The 19,074-nt window shown below is 39.3% G+C and overlaps 1 protein-coding gene across 2 annotated transcripts in view; it reads left to right on the top strand.

Moving 5' to 3' along the window:
• The window catches only part of RSU1 (Ras suppressor protein 1), a 116,434-nt gene that overhangs the window by 13,995 nt on the left and 83,365 nt on the right, over window positions 1-19,074 (top strand). For both annotated transcript variants that reach the window (XM_010576448.1, XM_010576533.1), the window contains 2 exons: window positions 352-402; window positions 17,052-17,172. In XM_010576448.1, the coding sequence (XP_010574750.1) occupies window positions 352-402; window positions 17,052-17,172 (172 nt within the window). The remainder of the gene's footprint in view (window positions 1-351; window positions 403-17,051; window positions 17,173-19,074) is intronic.

The raw sequence follows: 19,074 nt of genomic DNA, 5'->3' as shown, positions 1-19,074 counted from the left end.
CATGTGTTCTGTTGGGGTAAATGTTGGAGTACCTATCTTTTTTTCCTTGGGAAGGATTCAAAGGGTGGAAATGAGACAGGTGTCTGGGTGCCCAGAACCACATCTGTACTGGGACGCCCTAGTACTCACTGCTCAAGTTGTGTTTGATGCAGTAACAGAAACGTGAAGTAAAAGGGCAGAGGAGTGGCTGGGTGTGTCCTTAAGTCTTGAGCTTGTCTTGCTTATTGTGACAGTGCACATGAATCTGGAGTTACTGGAGCAGAGAGAAAAGCTTGCCTGTTTTAGCTGAAACAGCTACAAGCTCTCACTTGCCATGTCCATAAACTAACTTCTTTCTCTCTTCATTTGCAGTTACATTGTCTCATATCACGCAGCTGGTTCTGAGTCACAACAAGCTTACAAGTAAGTATACTCCTCATTTTGGACTTTATTACAGGCAGTTGAGCAATATTGAAAAGCTGACATTGATAGTTTGATTTTTTTCTGGGTTTTTTTGGTTTTTTTTTTTAATAGAGCACAATGCCACTGTTAAGAGTGCTTCTTGGTGAAGCACTTTTAAAAAATAAAGAGAATGAGAATGTGACTTAGCAGCCATTGTTCAACATGCCTTTCCAATTTCAATACAGATCTGCCATGTACTGGAAGATCTGTAATTATCAGTCTTGTTACCAGTTCAGCCAAAAATCCATTCCCTACCATGGCTCTGAAGTCCTTTTGTTTCAGTGAGGACTTCCGGATTTTGTTTTTTTAACTGTATCTGAAATGCTACAGTTTGCATTTTGGTAGATAGATAATTAATTTGACTGAAGCAAGTAAAAATAAATTACAACTCAACTGCATTGTATGTATAACCAAACGTATGTGAGTAAGGCCAACTGAATGTGAGCTTCAGGCATGAAAGTCAAGCAGTCTACTTCTGCAAAAAAAAAAAAAAAAAATCCTTTGAGTGTAAGTTGTCCTTTGCTTGTACTGCCCACACCACCTTCAGTTACTACGTTGTGGATCCTACTTCCCAAATTAAAGAAGCCCTTAAGTGAGGTGTTGGTGAATAACATGTCATGAGAGCAACATAAATATGAGACTCAACTTAGTGGAGGCAGATATTAGACTGACTTTTGCAAGGCAAAAGAAATATTTTTTTTGTAGGAGAATGCTTCAGGCTTACTCATCAGTGTCTTGTGCAAACGTTCCTGCTGCTTGGTTGTTGAAAGACAAGCAGTGAGCTTTATCTGGTCCCTGTTACTGTGCATCTTCTAAAGAGAAGAAAAGTGTTGGTATTGTTGGTGTTCTGCTTGTCCTTGTCTGTTCTCTGCATGTGACAGTGGATTTCTATTTCAACCAGTCCTTCCCTTTTTGGAACTGAATTTTTTAAGAGTGCATGAAATGGGGAGGGGAATGGAACCTGCAAAGGGAGCACGTGTTGATGAGATGACTGGGTAGGTGCTTTGGCATGTACCAGGCTGTACCCAAGGAAAACTCTACAAATTGAGATGGGTTTAAAAAAAACCAAAACCAAACACAAACAGAAAAACCCCTAGCAAACAAACCAATAAAACCCAGCCTACTGAACTCTAAACTACTTGCTGCACAAGCTGTAAGATGGTATGTGTTATTTAAAACATATGTATTAATGCGAAAATCTCACTTAAGGCTCTGAGCATTTGCAGAGGATTAAGCATGAGGGAAAAAATTAAAATATTCTTAGATTCTAGCACATAAACACTTCTACTCTGGATGCAGTTTATTGGGTATTAATGTGTAGCTTAAAGGGTTTGTAGTAGTATAAATAGTTAAAATTATGGGCACTATATGAGTGGCTGTGAGAAGTATGAATTAGTTATTCTAGGCCCTGCTTCTGATTGCATAGTGTCCTCTAGACTGGCATCTTGCTATTTGTTTTTGTCCCTATTGTAGTTTTCAAAGAAATCTCAGTTTATTTATAAATACGACCAGCAATTTCCAGCCATCTAACATGTAAATGATAACCGATGGGTAAATTCATGGGAAAATTCAGGCAGGGAAAATCATAAGCATCACTATTAAACACACAGCTGTACCCCGGGTTTAGAAAGTCATGAAGTTCTGAATAGCTGGAAGCTGAGAGAATGTTTTTGGAAAAAATTATGGTAAACTTGCTTTCGGCATATTGCGATCTGGCATCTGTTCCCAGCCACTGATGTAGTTGGGCTACAGGGCCACCCAGCTGGTGGCTTTTGTGTTCCCTTAGGTCACTGCAAGGAGATTTCTGTCTCTGAACTTGAGCTGTTTAAAAGCTAGGCAGTTAATTGTATCCAGCCACTTTAGCTTTCCCTGCAGCTTCTGGGGGGTTGCGGGCGCCTTGAGATAGCGGTTCATTCTGCACACCTCTATCTAATGCTTGTGGTCAGACAACGCATACAAAGTTGGGTACCTAGTGCTGCCAGGCAGAACTTCTCTCTGGTGCTGATTATTTGCTCTGGTATCTTCTGTCTGAATGGCTGCTTACCTGGCACAAGGATGAAGCAAGTTGTAAGCATTACTCTTGGTAAACTTGACTATGCTTTCTCTGGGAATTGTAAAAATCCTACAATTTCTGAAAGCTAACAAACTTCCAAGGACTTAATAATCTCTTCCACGTGATACCTTATAAATCTTAAATGTACCTAAAGGGTGAGTTCAGCTGAACACACAGCTGGCTGGGCAGGTAGCAGGTATCTACCTTGCTCTGAGGAAGAGAAGACAGGCTGAAACTCCTGCAAGGAGACTTGCATTGTGGTAAACTTGACTGTCTGAGAACTGAGCCTGGGGAGGGTGACATGCTTCTGCATGAGCACCAGAGTTAAAAGCTAAGTAACTAACCTATGTCCTAGCTATGCATCTTAGCTGTAGACCTGGCTAGGGAAGGAAAAAGATAGGGTAAGAAGAGGTGTCCAAGAAGGATGTGTTCACGTTGACTTTATTCAAGAAAAATGCAGAGTACACCTTTTGTTTAAAGCAGTTTTAGTTTTCACAATACCAGTTTAAGGATTGCCACTACTCTAAAATTGTGTTAGATTAAATCTCAACTTTTAATTACTGCTTTCTTCTGAAGTAGCCCTTAGATCAGCAGGCTGCAAGTATATCTGTTCTCTTGTTCTCAGCCAAGGGATTCTGTCAGCCTTTCTAATTGCTATGTTTGGATTTCTTTTATGGGAAGGTAAAACCACTGCTTCTCCTGAGAAGTAGCTCATCAAGTCTGTAACTTACTATTCTTTCACAAATTGATGTAGACATTTAAATAGACAGCACGCATTTTTAAAAGGCTAAATTTCAAGTTCATATTCTCATATTTGACACTGTTGACCTAATCTTTTAAGCTATGTAATTAATTGTCTTAGCAGATTGTTCTTAAAATGACTAGGAAGCTGGTGGCAGTGACACTTGACATGCTACACTAAGGTCATATTAGCATCTTCTACTAGTTTTCTGCCATTTAAATGAGTGTTCTGCTTGCTTTTTTTTCTGCTGTTTAGAGTAAATATGTCTATCTGGAAGAATAAATACATGTAAAAACTGGATATGCATAATTTTATGTAACCATAGTTCATATTTTTGCCAGCAAACTCTATTAAAAGTAAGTAAAGTTTCATTAGCAAGTATGAGGACAATACCATTAAATCCATCACATTGCTTAGAATATTTTTGTGGCATGGTTTTTGTTAATATTTTTTAGTATGACATTCATACTGTTGGTGCTTGTGCATTTACATGTCTAAATCATTCATTATCAGAAGTACTCAAATCCACATTGATTTTTCTGGAGAATTGGAGGCTGGATTTTTTCCAGCTGTCTGGTGCTGTGCTAATGGAAGATTCTTGAACTGGCTGCTTCTGCTCTAGGTAACTTCTGAAACACTTGTGTCTGTCCTTTGCTGCTTGATGAGAACTTTTTGTGCTTCAAAATCAGAAGCAAAACTCTGGGGGAAGCTGAACAGCTGCAATTCTGCAGTCTTGTTGAACCAGTTGCTGCCTAAGTGGCAAACATGGGTTGATTCCACTTTGGGGTCTCCTTTGACAATCCAGTTGAAAGCAGAGGGAGAAAGTGAGTGTGTTTTTTCTTAACTCGATGTAGACATACGGGCCAGTGTCTCCATGTATTGTACTGGGAGTTTTTTGATCCATCATTTAGTTTATTTCAAGCCTTCTATCCAGTATACAGCTCAGAAGCAAAATTAAAGACAGTCATGCTTATGTTATTAGCCTGCATAGGTCGTCTGATCCTGACCCAGGTGTCTTTTGAACCTATTGGCTAACTTCAAAATAAATGGAATAGAAGTCCTGACAAATGTTCGTCAAATTTGTGGAAATGAGTGGCTGAATGATAGAGACTTGCCCTTCAGTGTGGTGGATTAATTTGGGTAGATGTGACCAAGTTGTCTTTGTTCCATGTCATTTGATGGCAGCTGGGGGGCATACAGGTGACATTCACCTCCTGCTCAGTGGGATTGTTAATAGGACATGAATAGTGGTAGGGAATTAGGGTAGCTGTGCTGGAGGGGTATGGAGGGAGTTGAAGCCACAGGACATACTTCTGTAGAAACCATGCTTGATCAGCGTGATCCATCACAAAAATTGTTTCCACATCTTTTGTGCAACAGTAATAATTTTTATGGGTATCCATTCTACTGTTTTGTGCACTTCTACTTAGGACTGCTTCACCCAAGTTCAAGTGGAATGTAACTTCTCTTGAAGTCTGCAGCAATTCTGGGCACTTGTTCTTTCTGACACTGCTGTGTAGGACGAAAGTGAACTTAAGGTGTTGGTGTAGATCTGCGTGTTTTGCAGAGCCAGCCAGCATGTTTCCTCTTACATTGCTGTTCCATGGTTGATGCTGGGGTGGCCATGCCAGTTGCATGTTACGCTGTGCTTGGTTTCCAACAGTTTGGACTGTCATGAGGCTTCTGAAGTTTTGTGTTAAGGAGTTCGTCATAGAAGTTCTTGAAATCAAACTTTGTCCTGCTTTGTTCAAACCTCTTCAGCTACAGTTTGTGGTTTCATAATGGTTCTGGGGTACAAGTTGGGAATTGCAGAATATTGGATGTCCAGGGAGCCCAGGTCAGGGAGAGGAAAGGCATGTTGCCAAGCTTGGCTGTCTTTCCTACTCTGGGACTTGCCCCATGTCATTTCAAGCAGAATGGTTTGGAGTTCTGGGAGACAGTGTAAAATAGATGAGTGAGTATGAGGTTTTTGTTGGGTTTTTTTGTTGTTTTTTTCTATCTGGGAATGAGGTTTGTGTATCACATTGTCTTGAGGGCTTAGGTTTTTTTATAAATTGGTTGCACTAGAACACCAAATGGCTGTCTTTGACTGGAAAAAAAAGTACATTTGCAGGCTTGAACTGAAGTTGGCAGGGTAGATTAGGCTTCACCTTTTGGTCCTGTTATGCCACTAGATTTGTAAGTGAGCAGTAATTGGAGCAGAATTAGCAATACAAACCCTCCCATTTTTAAAGGAAACTGTTTGAGCATATATATTGTGGCTTATCCTTACCTGACTTATTTTTTCCTTGCAGAGCAGTTTTTGTGAACTATTTTGCCATTAAGTGGTACTGAAACTTGTAGACTTTAGATAGCTAGGCTAACTCAAGGTATTCTCCCGCTGCTTCAAGCATATGCAAAATTTCACATTCTAGTATAGTGACACTTAATATCCTTACTTGGTATGCTGGTGAAGTTTGACAATTAAAATCCCAGTACTACATCATGAATAGGAAGTGTGCTTGAAGAGCTCTCAGAAGCTTAGGTTAACCCTAAGGTAGTCCTACCCGGGAGTGCACAGAGGGGAAGACGTGACTGGAAAGCAGGCTGGGATGTTAAAGGTTACTTTCAGCATCGACAACAGGTACAATGTACCAGTCATCAGTATGGGCACAGCTATTACACTGCTAACTTGACATGTTTTATTTTCACTTATTTTTGGGATATGCTGTAAGTTTTTTGATGACTTGTAACTACTGTAACAGTTAATTGACTCCCTGAGATGATTAATTGATGTAGTAATCATTTGGAGAATCTATTCAGAGATTCTAGCTTTTGTGTCATCATCTGATCGTGCCTGGAGTTCGTGTTTCTGTCAGTAGAAATACCGGTATTATACGATTTGTCCATTAGAGGTCACTGTTTAAATATCTTTAGCAGTTTCTTTCGTGGGAAGGCGCTTGTGCTCCTGGCAGCAATTCAGCCTGCCTGGTAGGTAGTGGTGGACAGCAGCTTAGTTTTTGCTATTCTCCTCAGTCTCCTTAAGCTCAGGTGATCCTATGCTTGTCAGCTTCACCATATTCTTGTGCTGCATTTAAACGTTCTCAAAGGTTGTCTGCTATTCATATCTCACTCCTGATGATTTTTCTATCCTTTTGCTCTTATGCTCTGATTCCTTGCCCATTATTAGTAAATGTCTGAGTGATGAGAGGTTGGTAACAACTATTTTTTTCTCAAACCTCCCCTCTATTACCTGATGTCACATTCTCTGTCCTCCTCTCCCTTTCCTCTGAGCTGCTGTCCTATACTGTCCTCTCCTTTTTCCATTGCTGATTCCTTGATTCTTGAGTGTAATCCTTTACTCATCTTTAGTCCTTTCCTTTTTGTGAAGTGATCCATTAGTTTTTTGCTGCTGGCTCCCATTTCCACACCTGAATTTTGTTTCTGAGTTCACTTTCTGATCCTGTCAGAATAGCTGTGTCTCATTAATGGCATTCCTTTGACAGCCACGTAGTCACCCTTTTTATAATCCTTGTGGATTTTGCCTTCTTCCAGCAGAGCAGTTCAAAACTTTTTTTTTTTGTGCTCACACAACTTACTGTTTCTTTGCTCTACCATCACCTTCTAAATTGTCTTGCTGTCTGTGTGTGACCAGCACAGAAGCTTGTCCCTTCATTGCTGTTAACCCTCTTGACTGTGTCCTTGATCTTTTTTAACATGCTGCTAAAATCCCTTGGTGTCATTTTTATATTGGGGCGTCTCCTTTATAAGTCACCTTTCTGGCTGTACTGTATACCTAGATGTATTGGAGGTAGTCCAAAGACAGCAACACTGCATCTGTCTGTCCTGAATTCCTTCCCAGTCTAGCTGCTTTGTCTTCTTCAGACTGCTGAAACGTGTTATGGTGTCTCCCACTGGTATTGTCTGACACTTTGCATTTTGCCTGGTATCAAGTTATTTATATAGCAAACGTGCTGACTTCTGGGGGGGGAACTAGATGCCCATATACTCTTTACTCTTTGTTGCTTCTTGTATTTTCCCCTACTTTGCTTCTGCCTCTGCTTCCTTCTGGTAAGTCATTCCACACTGTTGTACTGACATGATATACCCCACAATGGTGCAGGTAAGCTATCTGCTTAGCGAAACTAGGCTTGTGTCCAAAGCACAAGACTTCTGCCTGACAGTGGCCTCTCAACTGTGCTTAGGAGTGGTGCTTTAAATTAACTATAAGCCTTTAATTTTCATTATATATTTTGATTTGTTTTTACTTCCTATTTCTGGTGCAGGGATCTCTAAAGGGAAATATCTTTATGAATGCAGTGCACAGGGGGATGTGAGAAGGAGGGAAAAGGAGATCCCCATACATAATGCCTTACTAAATTTATGACATCTGAGTTCTGCACAAATATTTAGATTAAATACCTTGTTAGCTTTTTTTTTCATCCCTGAAAAAAACCCAAACCTTTGGTTCTGAGAAACTACAGATGGTAGAGCATTTTAGCTTTAAATAATATAAATTTTGGTCTTAAACTTTGGGAGAATGAAGCAGAATAATTTATGAGAGAGTTTTGTGCTGTAATGGTATAAAGAGTGCATGCTGAAACTACCCCAATTTATGCGTAAATGAAATTGTCAAAGTTTGTGCTGTATGGCAACAAAGTTAGTTTTGCATAATAAGTAAGCGTACACACTAAATATGGCACTAGACACAAATCACTTGTCTTTAACATAGTTCTTCAGCAGCTGTTGTTGTCTTATTAAAAGGCATCTGCAAACATATTAACTCCTTTTGTAGTCTCAATGTTTTCTGACATGTTTTAGTACAAATTTCTTGTGTCTTCACATATCTCCCGATGGCTTAAAATAGCTGTAATTTTTTTTGTGGAAGCCCCATATAAATGATCTTTCTCCATGTGTATGTACAGGTTGTAATGTAAAATTGTTGGAAATCCTGTTGCCAGGTATAGACTATTTTCAAGTTGGCATTTTCAGAGCTAGTGAATGTTGCACAAGTGAACTCACTTCATTAAAGAGCTAATTTTCTATCATCTTAAAGAATTTACTGTCTAACAAGCGGAGTGGAATTTTTTTGTTGCTAATATTGAAGGACAGAGGTGAAAGGTAGATTTGGTCTAGATTGAGGGGAAACTAGATTTAGTTTTATATACTTGGTTTTGTACTCTATTTTCTATGTATTCTTTTTGTTCTTCTAGTAATCAATCAGGTGTGTGTTGTTTGAAGCGGATAATGACACAGCATTTCCCTTCAGACCACTCACCCATCTGGCCTCTTACTCTTTCCATTTTTTTTTCCCCTGTGTCAAAAATATTGTAGAGTGAAATAACACTTAGGTTGAAGTAATTTCCTGATCTTTATCTGAGGATGGGCAATTTGTGGTAACATGGTTTCTTTTGTCTAGGAGGAATATCTGCTGTAGCTCAAAATGAAACGTACAGTCAGCTGAAGCCTGGGATCAGCTAACGTAGAAGTGCAGGGAGAGCTCTACCATATGGATTCAAAGAAGTTGCTTTAAGTACTGGGTATAGGGAGCCCAAATTAGGAGGGAGTTTAATTCATTCCCAGCTCTGAGGGCTGGAACAAGAACATCATGTGTAAACACACGTGCTGACTTTGCTTCTGAGCAGTGGTGAGCTCTTTTACTGCAGCCTCTTCCTGTGTGTGGTTAGAGGATGGGCTGGCGTCTCTGATAAACGGTGTCAGCATGGCAGTCTGTGATGCTGAATGGGGGGAAGAGTCAGTTGATCCAAGTAGCAGTGAAAAATGGTCCTATGGGAGTTCTTAAAAACATTTCAGTGATAGAAAAAGTGTAAACTACTAATACTGTCCAATAAACCGAAATGAAATTATGGACTATTTGTTTTGGATACAGTGAGAGCAGGATTTTGTAAACAAGCACTGCTAAAAGCATATGAGCAGGTCGGTATTCTGAGTAAGACACTGAAGTGACCTTGACCCGTGAGGGGTAACCTATAGTATCGGTTCAAGACCTGATGTTCAGGGCATCTTTGGTTAGTCCCTCTTGTGAACTGCAGAAAGCATGTGAAATAGACTGCAGTAAGGAGAATATTGAGGGAGGGGAAGGTGAGCATGCTGAACTTCAGCTGCTTTGATTTAACTAAAGCCAGCTACTCTGCAGTAGTGTGAAACTCTGAAACAACTTAAACACCTGGAGGAGACTCACTGAGATTTAGTAAAGACCATTTGCAATTGCATTTGGTGGAAGCCTAATAATAAATCTCAATTTAACACTATCAGCTAAAGTTCTGTAGTCCTGCGAAGTTATTTTTCTTAACCATTCCCTGCTGTTAAAATATCAACGCATACAGATGACCTGACCTGTAACAAGGGGATGTAGCCTGCGTTCTTCAACTGTTGCCTGGTGTACCACATGGGGTTTTTTTCTCCTGACATAAGAGTAAGATAGCAAAGCATCTTGGATGAACTGTGCATTCCTTACAAAACAATTCTTGAAGCTGAAGGTGCTGTGGTCCACTACAGTACTTGCATGTCACACTAATTAAAAAAGCTTGGCTAATACTCTGTTTTCTTCAAAATTATTTGTAGAAATGAAGGGCCATGTTCATATCTGCATTTTTGTACCCACCCTCACTTGAACAGTACTGTTCCTTACTGCTGTAAAAAAGCCAACAAACATCAGATTTTGGTGAGCTATTTTGGTGTGGTTTCAGTTCTTTGCTGTTAGGTGATTTATTTTCAATCTAGTAATCTCTTCCTAACCTTAGCCCCTGGTTTCTAGTGTCTCTCCAAACTCTGAAGTGCATCTTAAGCTTTCTTCTCAGAGGAGAACAGATTTGTCCTTTGTCTTCACTAGATGTCACTTGATTCCCAGTATCTTCTCAGCCTTTCTTGTGCTCACAGCACTTCTCCTTAGACTGTGGCTTCTAAATTAAAACTGTTTATTGATAAATTGCTTTGTTAGCCCAGTAGCACATCAGTGAGCTATAATATAATTTAAACGTGTTCATAAGAAAATTTTCATAACTGCAGTGCTTCTGTGGATAATTGTAAACAAGAACTCTGCTGGTTTCTGGAAAGAGCTGAAGATTAAGGAGACAAGTTTGTTTTTAATGTTTTCAGTGTGAGGAAGGTTAGTATCCATCTTTGGAAGAGGTTGGAGGGTGGGCAAAAGGGGAAACTTGAACTACATAGTGTGTAAATTAAGTACTGTATGCTTCACTTGGGATCAGGATTCTCTCCAGTTAACTGCCAAGTATGATATCAGCATGCCTATGAATATTTAAAACGAAAACTGTTGTGTTCTCCCTCTGCTAATTCCTCTTTCATTTTGGTGAAGCTGATTGCTTCTCTCAGTATAACAGAACCCTTGTCAAATTAATCTAAACATGACTCCAGCTCTACGAGTACAGTTATATTGGATGCACAGAATGCATTATATATTTAGTATTCTAAATTCTTCCTCCCCCATGAAATGTGAGTATCATTTTATGTCTTTATGACCTTTACTCTAAGGGATCCTTACTCATTAAAAGTTCCTGTTGACTCTAACTGGATTAGCAACAGTCTGCAGAACTGGGTTTATTATATTGTATAGCCTACAGATTTTACTGTAGGCTTAAGTAGTAGTTTCTTGCTCTTTGCAAGAAAACCTTACCTGGGATCTGCAATGGACTGATAGCACTCTGAAAGGTCTGTATTGAGTTCTCCTTACTGTGTACATATGACTCTTGATCAGCTTTTAAATGGAAGAGTTTAATGAGAAACTGGCATAGTCTTATAAATCTCTTCTCTGACAAGTAGTGCTATTTTAATAGCTCTTCTGGATAAATATTCCCTTAGAACCTGTAAAGGTTTGGAGTACTACTGAACGTCATGTTCCTAGGTACTGTGAAATTACTTCATTAGCTAAAGAAACATTCTGAAAAAACAGGGATTCTGCAGCTTAAAGTTTCTAAAGATGTGAATGCCAAAGAAACTAATCATATTTTAAATAAATAAAATTCTTATTTCACTTGATGTCTGATTCAAAACCCATTGAATTCAATGGGAGGTTTTCTGTAGCCTTTGAATCATATTCATTGAGGAGATCATAAGCTTGCTTGTGCACAGTTTTATGAATAGGTAGGTATTACAGATATGATTTTCCAAGGAGCAGTGGGGCAATGTTTATTTTGAACATTCTGTGTTAAGGTATAAATGAACTGAAATGTTTAACTCAGTTTTCATACCATGTGTTCCTCTCGTGGAGACTTATATATTTACTAAAATAATTTCACTTGTCCGGTTGGGTAGTTTACTGACTCTTGTCACGTTTTTCATCAGAGCTTCCTTGTCTAAAATGTTTTATATTTTAGTTTTGAATTGTAAAGGAAATTTTGATATGGGTCTCTCTTATTAAGAGTGTCTTCAGAAATGTTTGATTTAATGTTGGTCCCTACTAAATAAAAAAAAAACCAAAACAACCTAGATTTTATCTTTTAGATGAAAAGCAAATGGAGACTTAGTCTTGCAAACATCTGAGTTTGTTTACTTTTGAAGTTGTGAGGATTCCTGTTGTTTTCCCGTGCTTCCAGAAGCTTTTAAGAGAAATAGTCCTGGAGATCATTTGCTGAAATGGAGACTTTCTGAAGCCTGTGCATTTTCAGCTGTATGAAGGGCCCTGCCACCAAAGGAGGAATTGTACTGAAACCTAGATGAATGACTAAAGAGTGGCAGAGTGGAACTGGAGGGAAAAAAATGCACCTCCTTTCCTCCTCTTCCATTTTCTGTGTTCTTCCTCCTTTGTCAGAGGTTGGGTATACAAAAGGAGCTGGATCTAGAAGTCAGTTCTAGGTGGTGGTATGAGAACCGCTTGACTTCCTGCTTTATGAGAAAGGGTTACATCTGAGACACTTAATTCCAAGCTGTTTTAACTGACTTAAATGTTCTTAGCATGTTGCTCTGCATGATAGCTGCCTTGGATAAAAGGTCCATCTAACCCAGTATCTGTTCTCCAACAGAGGGCAACACCAGACCTGTAGTAAAGATAGATGTCTGGTGTTGGCTTCTGGTTCTTGATGTGGAGAGAGAACAAAGGTCCAGATCCAGGACACTTAGGTGTGGGGTTACATAGGCATTGAATAGTAGCATTTAATCCTTCTTATGTATGTTTTGGAAATCTTATCAGAACTTTTAAACAGCTCCTGCTTATGTAGGAATAAAATGTAATAACTTGCCTTGAGTGAAAGGCTGCTCTGCTGAGAATATATTTTAGTGCCTAAAGAATTGCCACTAACTTCAGGGCAAAAAAGAGCATTTTTTTAAAAAAAATGTTCTGAAGCATAACAAGTTGCCAATCCTTATTTCCAGGAGCGCGAACAAAGTCCTCTTATTCCTTGGTGTGGAGCCTGTAGACCCTCTCTTTCACTCAGCCAAGCTCTTGAAATCAAGGTGAAGTCTATAGCTGTCATAGTGAATCACTGTATGCATTTTCCAGTATTGAACAAGGCGGGGAGGGAAGCCATTCCTGGTCTTGTGAAGTGAGACTTAATATGAATGGGGTTTCATGATGTGACTGAAGCTTCACAGGAGAATGCAAAGGCATTGGGTTGCCAAATTTTACTAGCATTTGCTGAGGGGGAGTTTAGTTGTTAATGACACTGGGCAGCAGATGGTCTTAGAAGAGTTGTTAAGACACTGTGGATTGTACTGTAAATATGTGGGTGAATGGAACCAGGATGCTGACAGTTCACTCTCACAGCTCATCATGAGAAGGTGACTCGAGTGGAATTCAGTATTGCCAGAACATGAATTTCTTGGTATTTGGCAGTCTGCTATATATCTGGGAAGAATTTTGCAACATAACAGTGGGATGGTAGTCAGGATGCACTTAGCTGTGTAAAGTTCAGAACAGAGAACATTATATGCCTAGTCAGCCTTGCTTGACCACTGCTCATCTTTAGACCTGAAGGTACTGAACCTGTGCAGTTTAGCTACAAGACCAGTACAGGAGTTAATTTCAGTCTTCCGTTTTTCTTTGAATCCAAGAGAGCATTCATTCATACTACAAATTAATCTGAATTGTCGGACCAGAAAATAAGCTGTTACAGGAAAAAGTCCTCTCTCCCTTACCACAAGCCTGGTCTTGACCTACTCTTCTGTTTTTGCTTCTCATGGAATGCCTCAAGCCCCTCCATCCAAACCAAAAAATACAATTGTGGATTAGGGCTTTTTATTTTGATTTAACAGGGTGAGACACAAAGTATTTCATCCAAATCCTTTGCTAAATTTTTAGCATTTTTCTCATCTCAGCCTGCTTGCCCATGCAGCTATTAGTATGGCTTGAAGAAAATAATGATATAAAAAGTATCCTAAGTGTGATTCACAACACAGAATACAGTATGTGGGAATTATACAGATATCAGAAACTTAGCAGACAGTGTGCAAGGACACAGCTCCTATTGTTCACCAGGGACACTTACTCACACCTGTGCCCTGACAAAAGAAAATCAAATTAAAAACCTCTGATAAACCAGCCAATGGAAGTTGAGTTTTTGCCCCGTGTTTGCAAGTGGGATGAGTAGGTAGAATCTGAGACTCTTAACTGCGTAGTAACCCATTGAAACTAGGGTTCTCTTTGATGCTGTGATCTTCAGCACAAGCGTAATCTTCATGAACAAGTCTCTGGAAGGCATTTTCTTCCTGTCTTGGTGTCTAGGTGTCATCTTTTTCTGGGTGGTTTCATGGGGTTTTTTGGATTTTGTGGTTTGGGGGGGGTATTTGTGTGTGGTGTTTTTTTAAATTAAAATAACTGTTCACCTTCTTGCTTGAAATGATTCTTCCTCTCCCCACAGTCTCCTAGCTTAAGTCAGAAGTGAGATACAAGCTTAAGAATCCATTTATTCTTAAGGGGGGGAAATAAGCTGGTTTGGACAGGTATTTGACTAAATCAGTGTTGCTAGTTCAGGGGAGCTCAGTAGCTGGGTCCAGCTTTTTGCTTTGATGTCACTTATTGTTTGGACTCTGTCAGGCTGCTTGGAGGGTGCTTGTCCCATCTTGTGGTCTGTTCACAGGTGCAGAACAGCTTTGCTGCTACTCCCGTGATGCAAGTGGTCATTAGGTAACTAAATCCACTGTGAATAGGACTGACTGAATATAAGGTGCCCATTAACCAACACTGATTCAACTGAAATGCACATCAGGTGTTGCTAGCTTTCCTCACATGAGGGTAGCACTAACAAATTGTCTCTGTAGTCTGGCAGTTTCTGTAGTCCAGCTTCACAGAAAGATCAAAAAAGTTCTGAGGGCTTCCTGTGTTTGTAGTGATAGTATTGTCCTTGGTGTAAGATGTACTTTTCTTAGTTGGCTTTGAGAACTTTCAGTGTCTTGGATAATAGCTTCTTAATTTCTTGATCATCTTGTGATGGTTTTCAGCCTGAATAATTGAAATACAGAATTGACACGTAGGCAGCCAAGCTGACTATAGGTTTGGTAAGTTTGACCTCGTGAATGTCATGCTCTTGTTTTAATGTTCCCTCAACAGAGCTCTGCATTACATTTAGCATAATTTGTAATGTTAAGTTGCACTGTTTTTTCTAGGAGAGTGTAATCTCTTAGACTGTCCTAAAGGCCAAAACCTTCAGACTGCGTTTTTACTAATTGCATCAATAGTATAACTTCAGGAGAATTGCATTTGGTCTCAGCATTGTTTAGTAGGCTTTGACTAAACTAAAACCTGTATTTGCTAATACTTCTGATTCCTATTCTTGCATAAACATAGAACCTATCTGAGAAGAGCAGAAACATTGTTTGCCAGTCCAGTGCATCTCATCAAAGTCAAATTATAAAGTCTAATTTCTGAAAGGAAAACATTTTAATACTGGTAATTACTGTTCTGGTGAAATGTTGAGGCTGGAAACAGCTGAATTATGTCAATTAAAATCCTCAGTCAACTTCTGTTTGGGAATACTTTCAAACAACAGTAGTAGTACACTACTCTACTTTCTGAAGGCACATAATTCTTGCCATCATTGAGTGACAGATACGCATGGACCAGTTGGAAAATACCACAAAGGGAGGGCTATTAAATGTTCAGATTTGCCTTAGTGACTTTATAAAAAGTCTGCTAAAAATCTCCCGCAATGAATATGACCCTCAACAGTAATATTTATGTAGTGTAATTAGAGTGTTTGTTAGGGATCCTGTTATTGTTCACAATGTAATTAAGATTATAATCCAGTAAATGTGACATACTATAATGTTCTGCTTTGTAAACATTATTGACTCAATTTTAAGACTGAGATTGCCTCATGCCAACAAATAAAAGAAAATCATGGCCTCATAAAAACTTCTAATTAGTTAGATGTGCACTCTATGGGTTCCTGATGCAGTCAAAGTTGAGACTGAACCAAGGTGAATATTGAACACAGGTGCAAGCTTCAGTGCAGGTGGTTTGCCAACCTTCTTTTTCGTTAACCTCATCTGTCTGCTTAAATCTCACTAGGTTTAAGGAGGAAAAGATGCAACTCTGAATAGCTTTTTAACCTCATCTGCACAGGCATATTCATATTTTGTTTCTGCCTTATTTTTCATGTTTCTAGATAATAACCAGATATTAATTTGTTGGTAATCCAATGTAGCCATGTATGTGTATTGATGAGTTAGTTATTCACTTATGGGAGGGCTTGGCTGAACAGTTCATCTTTTAGGGCTGAACTTACTTTTGTAAATGTTGCTGTATCTTAAATGGACAAGAACTTGGATACTAGATTATTTAAGCAGTAAGTAGAATGGGCCATCGCTAAAAATGGATTTTTATTTCATGTTTGCTGTTAAAGACCCTTAATAAAACTGTTGTCTTGGTGTAACTACTTGTATTTTTTCAACTCAAATAATGAAATGATCCAAGTCTCTTAGGCTCTGCTCTTTTGAGACCTGTGTGTGCTACATGAACTCAGATGACAGCCTGCTTATCTTTGTTAGTGTCCTGGTTTCAGCTGGGGTAGAGTTAATTGTCTTCCCAGTAGCTGGTACAGTGCTATGTTTTGAGTTCAGTATGAGAAGAATGTTGATAATACAACACAGTTGTTGCTAAGTAGTGTTTAGTCTAAAGTCAAGGATATGTCAGCTTCTCCTGCCCAGCCAGCGAGAAAGCTGGAGGGGCACAAGAAGTTGGCACAAGACACAGCCAGGGCACCTGACCCAAAGTGGCCAACAGGGTATTCCATACCATGGGACATCTCGTCTAGTATATAAACTGGGGGGAGTGGGGGCAGGGGGATCGCTGCTCAGGGACTAATTGGGTGTCAATCAGTGGGTGGTGAGCAATTGCACTGCGCATCATTTGTATATTTCAGTCCTTCTATTATTAGTGTTGTCATTTTATTAGTGTTACCATCATCATTATTAGTTTCTTCTGTTCTATTAAACTGTTCTTATCTCAACCCACGAGTTTTACTTCTTTTCCCGATTTTCTCCCCCATCCCACTGGGTGGTGGGGGAGTAAGTGAGTGACTGCGTGGTGCTTAGTTGCTGGCTGGGGTTAAACCACGACAGTTAGTCTATGAGAGCATTTGCTGTCCTTGTCTCTCTATGCAAAGGCCTTTGTTAGTCAAAATATCTTACAGTACTGGTAGTAATTTTCTGAAGAGTACAAAGTGACTGCTCTCAGCAATAGGAACAGATTCCAGATAAGGAGGGGTTTTGATATGAACTTTGCTTTTATTGCAATAGCTATTAGATGCTGTTTCTACCATCAGCCACTGTACAAACAGAGCAAAAGACAGGTGCTAGTAGAGCATCTATAGTCTAGGTAGCTTGCTCAAATTGCAGTCTCTCACTGTGAAAACTATCCCACAGCTGTGCCAGCAAACATCGCAGACCTGAGAAACATAGAAGTGCTCAACTTTTTCAACAACCAGATTGAGGAGCTGCCTACACAGATCAGCAGCCTTCAGAAGCTCAAACACCTGAATCTTGGGTGCGTATCTTAATGCAAAAATTTGCTGTAAAAGAGGTACTGTCAGATGTTGTCACAACTGAACCTGAAACTTCTTATTTTTTGCTACTAAATTTCTTTTTGAAAGTGTTTGTGAGGATAACTTTGCAATTATGGCTTCAAAGTCTTTAGCTAGTGTCCTGGATAATCGGATACTTAAAAGTGATCAAGCACTTACTCTGGTATACTGATAACCATTTAAGGGCAACAGCTACTCACATTCATCTAATACTGAAGTCAGACTTAATTATTGAATTTTACTTCCCTAGCAACTGTCTCTTAATTCTGTGGTTGCTGCATAAAAGCCAGGCTCTATTTTGTGTTCTGCTTTGTAAAACAAACAAACAAAAAACCTAACCAACCAAACAAAAAACCCCCAAATGCTAATTTTTCCATGTTAACTTAGGACTTTAATTCCAAAGTCCTAAATTTGGGATTAAAGAAATTTTCAAATTCTATTAGACCTGTAAAAGAAGCAGCAGATCTTTAAATGTGGTGTGCATTTAATTTGAAGAGCTAGTATTGACTGAATTTGAGCCAGAGGCATTCATGTTGAGTGTTCAGATATTATATTCCAGCAAAGTTGTTGATACTTTATAATAGCTACAGTTGCAGAAGGCTTTCTTGAATTAAGAAAATAAATGTGAAGCACAGAACCTTCTTAAAACTAACTGGGCATATTAAGCTACTTAGTAAAGCACTGGTGGGGGTAAGCCTTAGCTTTATAGGCTTCCCATAGAAAGAATGTATTTTATAAATTCAAACTTCTGAACACCTTAAACTGAATTTTTTTTACTATTTTCAATACCAAATGGTTTTGGCTGGGCTCTGTGCATCCTGTTTTAGATACCTTTGTAAAGTTCTGATAATTGAATTGCATCTTGAACCATTGGAATGCCAATAAATGTTTTCATGATGATCTGTCTTCTGTGGTCTTTATTTGGTCACTTTAGATCTCTAGCATGCCTTAATATCTGTTTGAACCTGGAATTGCTTTTCAGAGCAAATATTAATTCATTATCAGGTTTCTATTTATCTTTGAGGTTAAATCCATATTTTTTGAATGGCATATACAAGTGTATGGAAGGAGGAAGAAGTTGGGCTCTTTCCATGGATTAAAGCAGTGACGAGTGTTAGTGTAGTTCAAATACTGGTCTTCATTAATGGAAAAAATGTAGTGCAAAAGTCCACTTGGGGTTAAGACCAGCAGACATTTAGGTCTGGAACCACAGTTGCCACCTTCATTGTCATGTGGCCCAAGATGTTGTAGATTAAATGCTCTTCCTTCTTAATCCTCCTTCCTCCTTAACCATAATCTTCCAGGCACAGGATTTACAGGCCAGCCTTAGCTCTGCAAAATGGGTTCTGCTTCAGAGGTCCTTGGAGTCAGTGAAAAGGAAACTGTTCTGCCCTAGTAGTTTGCTGGGGGGCAGCCCAGAAACCCTCTTGTCATCTGTAGTGCATGTGTACACACGGTGCATCAGAACAGCCCTCTGTTGGGGGAGGGGAAGCTTGAATAAAAGCGTAGATTATTTTTGGGAGGATTTTGGTGCAGAAGGGTCAAGCGGTGGGGTGGAAAGAGGGAACGTGTACTGCTACACTGAAAGCTTAAAAAAAAATAAAATTGGAAGGCAGGTGTGGCACAGTTTCTGTTGCACAAGCTCAATGTTTGAACTTGTACAGGGCTGAATAGTGCTGGGCAGGGACTTTCAGCTGATTCTTTTTCCATGCCAAAGAATACATACCATTCTGCCTGTTGTCAATAGGGGGAACACTCTTTCTCTCCCTGTTCCTTGCTTATAAAAGGGAAAGGCAGTCAGGGCCAGTTATTTGTTTTACTAGTGAAAAAGGAGCTGCTTTATTTAGTCCTATTTGATATACAGA

This window comes from Haliaeetus leucocephalus, unplaced genomic scaffold (assembly GCF_000737465.1).
Source record: "Haliaeetus leucocephalus isolate CR32 unplaced genomic scaffold, Haliaeetus_leucocephalus-4.0 Scaffold0, whole genome shotgun sequence".
Classification (NCBI taxonomy): domain Eukaryota; kingdom Metazoa; phylum Chordata; class Aves; order Accipitriformes; family Accipitridae; genus Haliaeetus; species Haliaeetus leucocephalus.
This window is presented reverse-complemented; position numbering and strand designations above follow the sequence as displayed.